The sequence below is a fragment of the Protopterus annectens genome, chromosome 16.part0, assembly GCF_019279795.1.
Source record: "Protopterus annectens isolate FY-2018-M chromosome 16.part0, PAN1.0, whole genome shotgun sequence".
Taxonomy (NCBI): Eukaryota; Metazoa; Chordata; order Ceratodontiformes; family Protopteridae; genus Protopterus; species Protopterus annectens.
In genome coordinates, this window is record NC_056750.1 from 266,017,239 (window position 1) to 266,033,646 (window position 16,408).

The following is a 16,408-nucleotide window of genomic DNA, read 5'->3' on the forward strand; positions in this document are numbered from 1 at the left end:
AAGATGACATGTTGCAGTTTCAAGTAGTTTATTCAGTTAAGTAGGTACAAAGATAAACAGTCTACACTTCTCGAGGTAAATCAAGGTAACTTGTAAACTGTATTTCTTTATATATATATTTTTTTACTTTTTAAATTTATACCTGATAAGTAAATTTTTACTTAAAATAACTAATACTGGATATGTTTGCTAAAACCTTCTGGAAATATTGCAGGAATTTTAATGATCCAATTAATGTTCATCTTTTTACAGTATAAATTATTAAAAATACACGTGCTTGTCCTATGCTTTTTCCTGCATTTTTCTACATATCATTTTTTTTCCTTTGAGAAAGATATATGGGTATTCATTTCTATAATTACTCTCATAAAGTTAGTAGAAAATGGAATTAGACAATTAACGGGACCACCACTTCTAGAAATTACAGTGTGTGACAAAATCATAAAACATACAGAAAACAGAAGTTTGTGATTTCTTATTTAGAAGTTTAGTGGCTACAAAGACACTCAGTAAGATGCAAATTCTGGAACTCTATCAACGGTGGTAATGGTCAAGATCGGACCTTACAAACAGGAAAAAAGAAACTGGTGGGCATCAACACTGAACCAACAAAGAATATGAAACCTTGAAAATAAAAAGTGAGGAATTCTGACTGGCAGAAAAATATGAATTTCGCCACAGGACCCATTAAAGGGGTCCATTATATTAGATCATATTTTACAGTAGGTTACATATATTTATTATTGTAGTAAACCCTACAATGGCTTACTATCAGCAATCTATGAAATGCAATATTCTTCCTCCCCTTTCATACCTACAAATACAGGTGTCCCCCAAGGTTCAATACTGGGACTCCTCTTGTTCTGCATAGTTGTCAATAACTTTCATTCCTAGCTCATCCACAGCACTGTCATCCAATATGCAGATGACTCCACTATCATCTGTTCTGCTAAATCTGCCACCACACTACAGAATCTCACCCAAGATGCAGTTACTTCCAACGAAACCTGGATGTCCCAGAACCATCTCGCACTCAACCCCAATAAAACAAAACTTTTAATATTTACCCCCACAAAATCCAGCCCTGTTGACAAGGCACAACTCTCCGTTTGCTCCCAAAATTACACCATTATTGACGTCTCCAGCACCGAATTGCTAGGTGTCATCATCAATGACAAATTAAACTTCGACCTTCACATCTACAGTAACATAAAAAAAACCCATCTAAAACTAGGTGCCCTATATAGACACAACTATTTTCTTAGCCTCTCAGCCAAAAAGGCTCTGGCCTCATCCTTCCTGCTACCAACACTTCTATATGGCGCTCCCATCCTCACCAATCTGCAGTCCTTCTTGAGAACAAAACTAGACTCTTGCTACAACAAAGTTGCGATATTTGCTACAAATGCAAAATGTTCTACCCATCACTGTTCCTCTCTGCATCAACAAATTTGGCTAGAATCCTCGCACCAACTCACATTTTTACAATTAACTATAGCCCATAAGCTCATCTACCACCCAGAAACCTGCCCTTCCCTCTTCCGTACTGACCACATATCATCCTACTCGACACCTTAGGTCCGGAAACAAAATGTTACTATCCATAGAGAAACATAAGCTCTCAGCCGGTCATATGTTGTATTCCTATACTGTCTCACGGTATGGTATAAGCTACCCCTTTACTCAGAACTATCAGCAATTTGGCCTCCTTTAAAAAATCCCTCAAACTACATCTCTCCTTGCAATGGTTAAGCTCCTTTTCCCCAACACAGAACCCCAACTCCTGACCTCTCTCCCTGGCATTATACCTCTATCACTTTCTTCCCTCTGCCTACTTACTGCTTCCTTGTCACTTTAGCCTGTCCTTCCCCTCCTTTTGCCCTTCTATCTCCTACTATACATACACTGCAAAAAAATAGAAAAAACTTTGGAAAGTTTAAACAAACCAACAAAACAAAAAGGTGAGTCCAACAAAACACAGTAGCCAGTGTAAAATCCAAGATCTTCTTTACTATAACTTGTTAGCGCTTTTGTGTAATAATATACATACACTTCTTCAGACAAGTTGTTGTAAACTGCGCTCTGAGTATAAATATTCACTCAAGGTTGCACAATTATTTAATTAGATTAAATTAAATTATTTAATCAATTAATTAATTAGTTAATTAATTAATTACTTTCAGTCCTAATTAAAACCAGTTGCATTTTAATTTTACTATTTTAAAAACAAGTGCAATACTGCAATGAATTTACAACCATAAAACTACGTTCACAATTAAAAACATCAAATTATATGTAATGCATTCCCTTCATAAATTTATTTATTGTAAATAATTGTAAATATTAGTAATGTTAAAAGATGGGGGAAAATGAATTTGATTAGGCACATGAACACACAGTTGTACGTGTATGTTTAATGTGTACGTACATTAATGTATTTGTTTTCTGATGCCTCAAGAAAATGTATACAAACATAAACATACAAATTTACAATACTAACGTTAGTTTTGTAACTCGCTGAGTTTATAGAGTTGGTATAGTTTATAAGGCTTACTGAATTTACAAAATTTATGAAGGGAATGCATTACATATAATTTGATGTTTTTAATTGTGAAAGTAGTTTTATGGTTGCAAATTCATTGCAGTATTGCACTTGTTTTTAAAATAGTAAAATTAAAATGCAACTGGTTTTAATTAGGGCTGAAAGTAATTAATTAACTAATTAATTAATTGATTAAATAATTTAATTTAATCTAATTAAATAATTGTGCAACCTTGAGTGAATATTTATACTCAGAGCGCAGTTTACAACAACTTGTCTGAAGAAGTGTAAATACATACACTGCACTTAACTCCTCACAGCTATGAACGTGCAGATGCATTACATTCATGTGGTATTTGTACTTAACTCCTCACAGCTATGAACGTGCAGATACATTACATTCATGTGGTATTTGAATACACACTATGAACCTTGTAAATACATTTCACTTGTGTCATTTGAATATATACCATTTATTACTTCTAGGATTGTAATTTTTTCACTGTTGTTTTATCTGTTTCATTCAATGTAAAAGTACTGCTCAATTTCATTTTGTTTTTTCTCTGTTGTGTGTGTTAATATTTTTCTTTATGTCTATTAATATTTTCTTTGTATGCAATTGTCTGGAGCTTTTCTACCCGAGCCTCCACTGAAAATGGGCTCTTTCCAACCCAGTAGACTTCCCCAGTTAACAAATGCAATAAACAAATAAATAAATAAATAATATTAAGTGGGGGGGTCAAAGTTTTGACCAAAATGTTTGACGACATTTGTATGCATGGGAAGTTTTTTATACCATTAATAACAATTTCAGCAGGTTCTCCTATAGAGTAGGAATAGTTTTTGATCAACTAGTGCAATAGTACAGCCCTCATCTGTCATGCCATCAACCTGTTCTGATTCCAGTCCTGTTTCTCTTAAGACCAACTGAAATTATCTGGTTCCCCTCCTTCTGGGCAGGTGTGAGCAAGTAACTGTCAGCCCCTGGATGATGGCCAGTGGGGAATGATAATAAATCCACCTGGAGAGAATTCAGATGTTATCTTAACGTGTAAGCTTGAGTTGCACTGACCATTGCATGCTGGTTCCCAGAGACCTAGGAGCATAAAGTTCAAACCCTTGCAGTGTGCAGTGTCACATCTGGAGGCACCATGTCCTACCACTTAGGAACAACATATGAAGCCTCCCTTGGTGTAAATAGTTGTGAAATACACTTGAGAGCTATGGATAAGAAAGAGAAAATGTACAAGGATGCAAGCAATTACAGCAGATTTATAGAGTGCCACATAGAAAACTCCTCCTCTAATACTGGAGTTACATCAAGTAATCTTGGCAAATGCCTTACACTGTGCCATCACTTTGATCAACCATGGTCAAAAACACATTACTTGTTATCAACTAATTTCTATCTAGCTGTATCTATCAATATACGTACATCCTTATATTCATGTATCTATCTGTATATCTACCTATATATATATATATATCATACATATACACACACACATATCATTTTTACACCTGCATATAGCTACAGCTATCTATAAAACTCTCCTCGTACAAAATGATTCCGACAAATTTAAATTTTGTCCACCAAAGGATGGAACAACTCTAAATTTTTGATATCTGGCTGCTACGTGCTGCTTTGCAAAATGCTTTTTAGGTTTGTTGCTACCTGCAATCTTTGTTATGCTTCATTTCTCATCTAAGTAACTGAAAACAACAAAATAGGCAGTATTCTTGGGACCACTTTCGGTAATTAACAGCCATGTCTCGAACAGTTTGGGGAGTGTAATAACACATGCTATTCCAGCTGTTTACTTCCAATGCTAGAAAATTTGCATTAGCTACTTGATTCATCACAGTGCATTTGGTTACCTTGACGGTGCATGTCTGGTGGTATCCTTCTGACTCTAGTAAAGATGCTATGGACTGCCACAGTTTGATTTTCAGTGATTCTTCGTGCTGTAATTCTTTGACAACAGGACATGTCAATTTCAGTTTTCATTTATACTGTGTTGTCAATAAAATGAATAACACGAGTTGAATAATCCATGGTTAGACAATGGTAATGGTGGCATTAGGAGGAGTGTTTACCTGTCTCATCTCACCTAAAAAGCTCCATTTCCTACTATAAATTTTCCTCAACTCCCAAACATCTGCCCATAGGACTTCAGTAGAAACAGTATTATGATCATTTCCTTTTCTGCTATTTATCAAGAAAGTTTCCAATATCACTGTTTCAGTTAATTTCTCTCTCTTTTTTTTTTTACAGATGATTGCAGAATCACCTGGTAAGGAAGTTAAAACTATACTTCCAACATATCACAAAATAAACACCTTACATAAATGGCTGAAATCAGTAGAGGGTTTAACTTTACAAAAGCTAAAGTTGCATTATTAGGGATATTAAAAAAAAACATATAGCCCTCAACCCCCTCCACTACTGGAAATCATGCTGAAAAATAATCCAATACTAATACCTAAATGTTTGGCCTGACCACACAGAAACCTTTAATAGCTACACAAGTACACAATATACATGCATATTCACTGAAAAGCCATCTATTCAAGTATTTAACACACTGACAACAACAGGTAACCTATCCCTAACAAATATCTAAAAAATACAAACTTATCTAAATAAATCTGCCATGTTATGTGGGTCTGTAAAGCAATTATGCCGGGTAGTGTTACGAACAGACAATGGCTGTACACAAATATCTTTATATACAGAAATAACGTAAACAAAATTAAGGTGCGTTTGTTCTAGAGATGTCCCTCTACATTCCCACAATGTGGGGTTGAGCTTCCACTCCTCTACAGCCTAAACTAACCCTAAATTCATACTAACTTGGTGAAAAAGGAATATTTGGTTTTGTGGGGAAAAATGAAAACTGTTTCATGACCCATGAGCACCTATTTCAACTTTAGGACTGCTAGCCAGAGAAGCAGCAGTCATCGCAACACCTACCAAGCACAAACTCCTCCCTTCAGTCTCATAATACACCATACTTCCCCCACTCTGCAGACTGCCTCAATCCCATAATAGACCACACTTGCCCGACTCTCCAGACCAAGTTTGTCTGTATAGTTAGTTGTGTAAGATCTTACCATAACAGTAGATATCCTACTTCTCACTGTTACAGTATTCTTTACTCTTGAGATATCTTGGCAAGGATAGCCAAATATCTGGCCAGCATACCAAAGTCTTTGTACCTTCCAGGCATCGTTTTCAGATGTATGCCCTATGTGCAAAGCATAAGGTACAGATGTGATATATTGGCACCTAATCCGCAGATCTGAAGTGACCCAGAGAAAGACAATAACGTACATCCAGGAAGTGAAGAATAAAGGACAGAAGGAAGCAAGAAAGACCATTCGGCCAGAAAGTGACAAGGGGGCAGACGGGAGGGAAGGAATACTGCAACAGTGAGAAGTAGGGCATCTACTGTTATTGTAAGACCTTACATAACTGTACTATGTCCTTCCTTATCACTACTGCAATATTATTTACTCTTGGGAGAGTACAAAAGCTACTGGAAAGTATGGGAGAGGAAGGCATAAGAGTCCTCCACAAACCCATGAAGGACAGTCATGGCAAAATACACCCAACCCCTGGAAATGACTCCCAACTTGTAATCTTTGGTAAAAGTGTGAATGGAAAACCAAATAGCAGCTTCCACGATGGATCTAGTATCCAGATCCTTGAAAAAAAAAAAAACACCAGAAGAGGCCACTGCCTGGGTAAATGAGCATGAAGAAGAGAGAAAAGCTGCATGCCATGAAAAGAATAAGAAAAAGAAATGGCCTTAGAAATCCAAGAGGAGACTGTTTGCTTAGATACTGCCAAACCCAAATTCCTGGCATGAAAGGAAACAAAACACTGCACAGATTGTTCCTATGTTTTGTCTTGTCCAAGTAATATCTCACCTGTCTATGTAAATCCAAGGTGTGAAGAATCCTCTCACTAGTAGTCTCTGCAGAAGGGAAGGAAGATGAATGAACTGATTCAAGGAGAAATCATTAATCACCCTGGGCATAAAAGCAGGACTGGTACAAAGAGACATCGTGTCCTTGTGAAAAAAAAAAAAAAAAAAAACTAAAAAAAGGAGGAACCACCATGAGTGCTAGAAGCTCAGTGACCCTCTTGGCAGAGGTAAAAGCCACCAGCAATACACTCGTCCGTGTAAAATGTTGTAGAGAAGAAGAAACTGCAGGCTCAAAAAGGGACTGAGGTAATTTCACAAGAACAAAATTAAGGTCACAACCTGACAGAACAGGCTTTCCTAGAGGCAGGATGTAAAGGATGCCTTTTAAAAATTGTTTGACTTCAAAACTAGAAGCCAAAGGTGGATTCAGAGACAGATGAGCTGAAATGATTGACAACTGAACTTTAACAGATGAATATGCCAAGCCAGAATTGAGCAACTCGCACAGATAAAAAGACCATGGGAACCCCCACAAAAAAAGCAGTCCAGGTCATGCACCAGACAGAAAATCTCTTCCATTTATTCACATAGAATTTTTAGTATAGTGGGGTTCCTGGCCTTCTGCCAAAACCAAAGCACATCCTCAGAAAATTGGTACCTTAAAAGAATCCAAATCCTATCATCCAAAGTGTCAACTGAAGAGTGGACAAGTGAAGGTGAATGAGAGATCCCTTGCCTTGTGCGAGAAGATCCATCTTGTGAGGTAACTTGTAGTGATTTCCCCTGGCCAGGTGAAACAGAATGGGAATCTGTGCTGTCTGGGCCAAAAAGGAGTCACTAGAAAGATACTGGGAGTGTCCTATATGATCTTGTGCAAGACCTTTATTAGTAAAGGAAGAGGGGGACAGGCATACAGAAACAGCCACTTCAAAGAAAATGACATGGAGTTCACTTTCCAAGCCAGAGGATTTCGCACTATAAGAAAGAACTTGGGGAAGTAGTCTATTCAAAAGGAAGGCAAAAAGATCTACCTGAGGTGTACTTCACTGATGTACAATGTCCAAAAACACCTCCCTGTGAAGCATCCATTTTTGAGGATTTGTTCTGGAACTGCTAAAAAGTCTTCCACTAGAGACTGCACTCTGAAGGGATGTAAAGCACCTGAAAAATCAAGTGATGGTGGACTGCAAAATCTCAAGCCTGAAGAGCCAACCTGCAAAGAAGGTAAACATGTTGTGCCCCCTTGCTTACTTGAGTGTGGTATTGTCTGTATAACAAAAAAAAAAAAAAACTTTACAAGACATAGAACCTAAAGGAATGAAAAGCCTAGAGAGCTACAAGGAGAGCTCTCATTTTCTGTGTGTTGATATGATCAGTTAAGTTGCTCATGAGACCGAAGATCTTGAAATTTGTTATTTCAGGTTCCCCAATCGTGATCACACACATCCATGTACAGTTCTTGAATAAGGAGACGAACATGAAAAGAGGGACCCAGATTCAAGGAAATCTGATGAATCCACCAACAGACCTTGATCTTGAGATAAGGTAAGAGAGGGACCACATGCTTTAGAGAGAGAGGCAGTACTGGAGCCAACCAGTCTTGAGATAATATTGAAACTGTCTCGTGTAGTTTGAAAAAAGGAACCATGGGAATGGTAGATGCCATGCACACATCTCTAAGAAATTTCCTTGTATGAAGGACTGAAAAAAAGCAAAGAGACGACCTAGCAAGAGGGGAATAGGGCAAAACTCCTGTGTCACCTACCCCTCCAGTGATGGTTAGGGTCGCCACCTTTTCAAATGCCCAAAGTGGGACAATTGTGGTACAAACATCAGATTTTGCAGCCCAAAACATGCCCACGGCCAGTACAAAGGACAGAACTTCACTTTTTTGCCTAAATAAAAGCTTATTCTTGTAGAATTTTTAGTTGCTTATTCTGTTTCTTATAACATTTAGGTGTTTCGATATACAGAATAACTGTTTTATGCAACTATTACATAAAATATAGTAAATAATTTTGCACTAAAATCTCAGGACATTTGCCATTTTTACAATTTTTTTTTTTTGCAGGACACAACTGCCCAAAGAGGGACTGTCCCTCACAAAGTGGGACAGGTGGTAACCCTAGTGATGGTAGAATTAATGAGTCAATTAGTTGGGAGGGAGTTGATGACTGACAGATAAGACAGAGGGGAAAGAGCCACAAAAAAGATGCAGAAGAGGAATTTAGCCCATGCTGAATGATAGAAATGGCCACAAAGTGAACTTTTACATTAAAAAATCTATAAACTAGGTAAAAATAGCTACAAATTGAAGACCCACATGCATAAGGATGAAATCATAGCTGAAGCACTCTTTAGATGTCCATTGAAAAAAAAACTTTATCCACTTACCCTTGTAGACCTTTCTGGGCAGCTAAGGATCTTGATCTAATACTCTAGACAGGCATGCTGGGCTCCTTACCATTAATTGAAATGAAGAAACCATGAAGCCACTGTGACAAACTGAAGGCCAATGTGAGGCTTGTCAGATAAGTGAGTTAGTACACCTTTGAGATCTGTGAAAAATGGGCTTCTCCAGACGGAAGAGACACAAAAGAAGGAATCCCACCTGTTTGGGTAAGAAGAGAGTCATGTGAATGACCATGGCCTTGCTGCAAAATAATAATGATTGGGAGAAAGGGTAAAGGGTGGAGGAGAATATAGCAGGCCCAAATGCAACTAATGGGCTAGAACACCTTATGACGTCTGCCCATGAAATCAGGTTAAGGAAAAATAGCTGCTACACATGGAGCTGGTCAGAAACTTCAACAGTTAGCACCACGGACTACCCGAATGGCAAAAGTCATGTTCTCTGCCAGATGACCTAGGGATCACTCATGAGTCTTCAACAAACACTAAAACAGCATGTTTGCAAGAGTGCTATCATGGCATGCTGACCAGTATTTGTAGGAAATGGTTCTATTCTCTTCGTTTATTTCTCTCTTCACCACTATATTCATAGAGTGGATGGTAATTAAACCCTGGAAAACGACATCTTGAAACACTGGCAATGATAGGAGACACTCCATCTTCAGGGCACTGTTGTGGAAGGAAACCTATCAATGTTTAACCACAACCCTTGGGCTTTCTGTCAAAAACAATGCTCCATCCCCCACCCTAGGGCATTGGTGTCAATGGTAATCATGACAGTGGAAAAAGAATGCACAAAGGAATTACCCTGAGACAGGCTATGCATACACAGCCACCAGCGAACATGCTGATGTCATGCATGATAAATGCAAATGGGGTATGACATAGGATCTGACATTTTTAACTATTGTCATCAGCTCCAGCACTCTCAGAAATAAGACTACTGAAGCTACTGGCAAAAGCAACAGGGTCCAGATAGCTGTCTGGAGATAATTTTTGCCTGGGGAAAGACCATCTAAGAAAGTAACTGTGTTCACATGGCAACATATTAATATCTGCACTTGAAATTACTTCTCTTGGGACTTTGCAGTGATCACTGATATTTCCAAGGACAGGAAAAGTCGTAGCAAGTAATCTCGTTCTCGAATCAATGATTCCTTTGTGTGGCCAGTTATGAGCTAGTCATCCAAACAAGGAAGTCCTGTAATACATCCTGCCAACAGTCTGGGGAAAACTGCAGCAGAAACCATGCATCTGGTAAACATCTTAGGGGAATGGAACCAAATAGGGTGTTCTAAACAGATAGTTAGTAGCTCCTTCACTGAAACTGCAGAAACTTTCTGCATGTTCCTGCTAATCTAATGTGAAAGCAGTTATCCTGGATGTGCAAACAGGACATCTACTCACCCCCCCCCTCCCCAACAGCATGGAAGGACCGAGTACCCCATGCCCACCTAGAATTGCTTTTTTGCTAAACGATGATTTAGGCCACTTAACTCCAGAGTGGGCCTAATGCCCATTGTCTTATTTGACATGGGGGGGGGGGGAAGAATTATGAATAAAGCCTGAACTCTTTTTGGTCTGGTGGCATCACTTTGAAGGCCCTCTTTTAATATGGGGTTTGGAACTTTGACTCTGGCTGCCGCTTTGTAAGAGGTTAGGAGGTTGGGAAGAAGATGAGTTGATGTTGGGGGGTAGGGAATATAATTTTGTAGCACCTATTCTGTATGGTGGCATGTCCATGCCCATTCTCAAACTCAGGTCACTAGTGGCTCAGATGGATGCCTTGCCCCTGCACCATTTGCACTGGCATTGCTTTGTTCCACTATTTGGTGTTCCAAGTCAAATCTGTACTTACATAAATCAGCATTGTATGGTTCAAATGAGGTGTGTTAAGTGTTCACTGAACAGGCATCTGTTTTACTGTGTGGTGTAGCATTCAACAATGTAGCATTTGAAACAGTCACATTCACCCTATATACATACACACTCACAGAAAAAAAATAAAAGATGCAGATTGGTAGATTACAGTAAAATGCATGCTGTGCATTTCTGAAATTCAGTTTTATTACCACTAGCTTTACAGCTACTACACAACTTTTTTTTCCATTGTCAGATGTAACCACCTCTGTAAGTTCATAAAAATAAAAATAAATAAATAAGACCATTGTGAGGAAGTGCATATTACACCTCTTTATCTGGAGAGACGCCAGCAATATCCCAACAGGAATACTGAGGAACCTTTAGATGTGATTAGGTAACACAATACTTCTCAAAACCCATGATTCTAATCCCTAAAAATCTCAAGTCCATAACACTTAAATATAGGACAGTATGATCTATGAAGAAAGGCTATGTAGTATCAACATCTCTGCTAAAAGTACAACACAATAATTGCTTATGTCTATTCAAATTACTGCATGATTGTGACTGAATGACACTGCATTTCAAGACTACAACAGCTAAATTTATACTGTGCCAGTGAAATGCCAACAGATCATTTGCTCTTTCAGCCAGTTCAACACAAAAGAATGCATTACAATTTTTAGAATGCAGAAATCTTGGTTCATCTTATTTATTTATTTTACATTTGTTTACCGGGTTAGTCCAACTGGATACATATCCCTTTTCAGCAGAGACCCGGGGAGAAAAGCTCCACAGTACAAAGGTTTTGAGTTACATTTCAACAGATACAAAATAACATGGTAAGGTAATCAAAATGTTTAAACATAACAGTTACAAGAAAGTTCAAGGAAAAAAAGAAAAACATATTCATAATTGAGACAAGGTATAGGTTTGCATTACATAGTACAGTTTTGGATATCATAGTAAGAAGAGACATCAAGTTAAAAATTAGCTATAACTAAAGTAATTAATATGATGAGCGGATTAATGAAAACTTAGGTAAATGGCATCGGGAGATAGCATAGATAGTATTGGGATTTTTAGGACTAGTCAGGTTTGGTACAGGAACATAGCCAATGTGCTTTTAGGAAAGATTTGAGGTTACTTTTGAACTTGCTTTCATCTGAAACGTGGGAGGCAGAATAGGAGCAGTCAAACATCGCAACATGAAATGCACTGATAACAGGAATAACTGAACTGGAAAAGAGGATTATCAATAATACTTTCAAGTGTATTAAGGCCAAGTACCACTACTAGTGGAGGTACCAGAAGATAGGTGGGGGCTACAATGATGATGAAAAAAGTGGGAAGTGTTATGTCTTAATGGGCAATAATAAAGTAGCTCAGTGGAGGTGATGTCCTCCAAAAGAAATCTGTACTGTTCAACTTTAATAGTTCACTACAGTGCAACTAAAGTACTGAAGAGCTTAAATAAACTTTGCCTTAAAAAATAGTCAAATTGATTCATAACTTGCTTGAGAGCCATAAAAAGACATTACGATATTGATCCATCCATCCACCCACTCACCCACCACTGCTTTTTCTCTTTTACCATATGGGGTCAGGGTGTCACTTTGACAGTGCCAATCATTTAGAGCCAAGGCTCACCCCCCCCCCAATTGGCTAGCTCTGGTGGTGGTTCTTCCATGCCACTCACACAACTGCGCGCGCGCGCACACACACACACACACACACACACACAGTCCACCTACTGAATGATTTTGGAATGTGGGAGGAAATGAGAGCACCTGGAGGAAACCCATGCAAACACGGAGGACATGCAGACTCCGAACAGACGGCACCACAGCTGAGAATCAAACCAGAGAACCTCTTGCTGTGAAGCAACAACAAATAAATAAGCCTTCACAACAGCAAGAAGACAATGGAAAATTGAGTGTTTATACAGTAAATGGAAAAGACAAAGGAGGAGCACACACCAAAGTTTGAATTAGTGCTCAGAGACGTATGTATGGAGGACAATCGGACTCGAAGCACATTTTTTCCAACAGTGAAAGTGGTCAACATGTCATATCATACTCAATGAAGTTGCAAATCATTGCTTTAGGGTGTCGGGTTTATGCATATTTCACATGGCAAAGTGCACCAACCGTAATAGCTTGAAACGAATATTGTACCACATGTGCTTACTCAAGTTCACAATAATTACGTTCTGTCATTTCTTAAATCAATATCTTGCTCAGCTTTATCTACAGAACATGCAAAATCAAGATCAACATAATCCCAGAGCAGTAAAACAGAAGCTCCAGAGTCCTTTAAAAAACAAGTAAAGATTTTATTACCAAGTAAATGTTTTCAGACTTACTGTGTTACCAGTGGCAGCTGCTGCTTTCAGCTGGTGCTGTTTAATAATGTTCTCTTTTAGGCACCGACAGATTCTCCGCTTCTGCTCTCTGGAATAAGTCTCCAAACTTAACAGGCACTCCGATTTCTGATGCAAATAAAATGTAAAGAAAAATAAAAGCAAAATGTTAGTCTCTAAAGAAACATATCAGAGAAAAATAATATTGAGCTATTAAACTTGCATTAAATATTCATTTTCAGCATATATATATATATATATATATATATATATATATATATATATATATATATATGTGTGTGTGTGTGTGTGTGTCTGTATGTATACATGTGTGTGTGTGTTTATGTATGGATCTACTTCTAAAGCTCCAAGTTTCAAAACTTTAAACTTCAAACATACGAGACCAGAAGACTGAAGTTTTGAAACTTTGAAAATAATTTTTTTTTTACGTTTTTGCAAGAAGGCAAGCCCCACTGTGCCCCCCCCCCACATTCCTTGCTAAATAAATATACTACCTTTGAGATTGCACTACAGTGAAGAAAATGGTAAACATCCATTTCTGCCCTGTATAATGATCTCTATTCAAAACGTTTACAGTTTCAAAATTTCGATTTTATAGATTGAAGCTCAAAGTATTGAAACTTTGAGCTTCTGAAGTGATCCATGTGTGTGTGCGAACATACATATACACACACACACACACACACACACACACACCATACACATCACTCTTCTTTGTACAATGAAGGGTGCATGCATCTGCCTACTAGAATTTAGTATCAGACTCTCTAGCTTAGTAGTAACAATTCTTCTGTTACACCGCAGTTGGCCACCACAAGTATACTCAATCCTGTTGCCTCATTATGCCTTTAGGTAATGATGTTCTGCAGTCAGTCTTGCCTACATCAGACTTAAGGAATTGTTGACATTTCAGTCCCCCTTTTTCCCATTTTTTTTCTACATGGGGTTGGGGTATCGTGTTAACTGTCGCCAACTCTCTCGATTTAGTGCCATACTCCTGCCTTCTTCAACACTCAATACTGACTGTCAAAGATTTTCTTTCACATAATCCATCCACCTCTTTGCTGGACGTCCTCGATTCCTCTTACCTTCTTCCTGTCTGTCCTAAATCTTCCTCACCAAATTGCCTTCTGCTTTTCTGCACGTGTCCAAACCACCATAATCTGTTCTCTTTGATCTTTTCTGGAATTGGAGCTACTTTGGCTACTGCTCTTATGCCCTCATTCCTTTGTCTGTCCCACAGTGTGCATCCTACCACCCTTCTCAGGCACTTCATTTTCATCACGTCTAGCTTCAACTGTTCTGCTTTTACTGCCCAAGTTTCTGTACCATACAGTAGTACTGGTCGCACCACTGTCTTGTACACCTTACTTTTCAGCTTATTTGGCATTCTTCTGTCATAGACTACACCAGACACTCTAAGCCAGTTGGCTTCAGCCCCTCTGATTTTAGCTTTGACCTCTTCATTCAGACTTCCCTCCTCCCACCCAGATACTTGAAGCCTTTTACCTTTTCCACGGTCTTCCCTTCTATCTCTATTTTCAGCTTCTTCTGATTTCCCCAGTTTGCTGCCATTACCACTGTTTTATCTGTGCTTAGTTTCTTCCCATGTGCCTTCCGTTTTACATTCCATTCTCCTACCTTTGCTGAAGTTCTAGCTCAGAGTCTGCCTGTAATGCCACATCATCTGCATACAACTTTGTTGATCTGCCCCCTCCGACCTGTTTGCTAATTTAGTCCATCACCAGTATGAACAGTAGTGGGCTCAGAGCTCAAACCTGGTGTACACCCACTCCCACTGAGAACCCCTCTGTGAGGCCAAACACTGTTCATACTTGAGTCATTAGGTCCTTGTACACAACCTGCACTAATTCTATCAATGTTTCTGTGACTTCAAACCACCGCAGTACTGCCCAGATCAGCTTTCTTGGGACCTTGTCATATGCTTTCTCCAAGTCTAGGAATGCCCAGATGGAGTCTCTCCTCATCTCTAGCTTCTTCTCAAGTATCTGTCTCACTGTAAACATTGGGTCAATTCTGCTACAACCTGATCTGAATCCGAACTACTCATCTTTAATCTTACATTCTACTACTCTGCATATCTATTTATCAATCAGCCTCTCCCGAACTTTCATGCAATGTGATAGGAGTCTGATGCCTCTGTACTGTCCACAGTTGTGGATGTCCCTTTGTTCTTGTACACCGGCATGAGTATGCTTATTCTCCAGCCATTTGGCATATGCCTCTCTCTCTACACCATTAGTACCCTCAGGAGCCATTTCTCCCCCATCTCACCCAGCATCTTTATCATATCTGCTGTGACCTCATCTGAGCCTTCTGCTTTCTCTGACTTCATTTTCCTTAGTGCTGTTCTTACTTCTTTTAGGGTGGGCTCCTCATCATCATAGGCTGTTTTGGGGCAGTACAGCTTCTGTGGCATTTTCTTCATTCAAAGGTTGCTGGAAATACTCCTTCCATCTGCCTTTGATGTCATGTGGATTGGTGAGCAGGTTGTTGCTGGCATCCCTTATGAAGAGTGTCTGACTATCTTCTTTATCCTTCTGTCTTTGCCTTGCAACCTGACATAGTTTCTTTGTGCCACTTACTGAGTCACTTTCCAGAGGTTGGGAGAGTGCCTCCGATGCCCTATTCTTTGCTACTGCAACTTCTTTCTTAACTTCTTTGTTAGCCAACCAGTAGCCCTTCCTAGCCTGGTCAGTTTTTTCCATCTCCCACTTCTTCCTGCACTTTCTTTTGAGGACTTCCTGGACATTCCACCACCAGCTTTCCTTATGCACCTTATTTCCATACCTGGCTCAGCCACATATCTTTTCTGTAGTGCTAACACATGTTGTTTTTAGTCGCTGCCATTCTTGTTCAACTCCACCTTTTTCCTCCTCTTCCTGGGGTGCTACAGCCTGAGTAATTTGTTGAACTTTTATACTTTCTCTCCAATCAACTTCCAGGTCTTTAGCCAGGTCTCTGTTGACCTTAGAGCCTTCTCTGACCACTGCTTGCTGCTGATTATGGCAACTAGTGGCTATGCTGTGGGCCAACTGTTTCACAAAATAAGCAATAATCACAGAACAAAAGTACAGCTGTAACTTACCATAACATTCAGTCTTTGAAGAGAGGTCACCCTAACAGTGAATTACAATACTTGGGTTTACCCATATTAATTTATTTGTATCCCACTTGGATTTCTTCATCTGTTCCCATCTTCTCTGTGGGGAACAAAGCTAGCATCACATTTACAAAGATAAGCTAGTACAAGAC

At 38.9% G+C, this 16,408-nt stretch overlaps 1 protein-coding gene across 1 annotated transcript in view; it reads right to left on the reverse strand.

The window, feature by feature from the left end:
• RGS3 (regulator of G protein signaling 3) overlaps window positions 1-16,408 on the reverse strand; it is a 2,411,552-nt gene that overhangs the window by 911,611 nt on the left and 1,483,533 nt on the right. Inside the window, exon 10 of the mRNA XM_044057996.1 lies at window positions 13,115-13,240. Coding sequence (XP_043913931.1) covers window positions 13,115-13,240 — 126 coding nt within the window. The remainder of the gene's footprint in view (window positions 1-13,114; window positions 13,241-16,408) is intronic.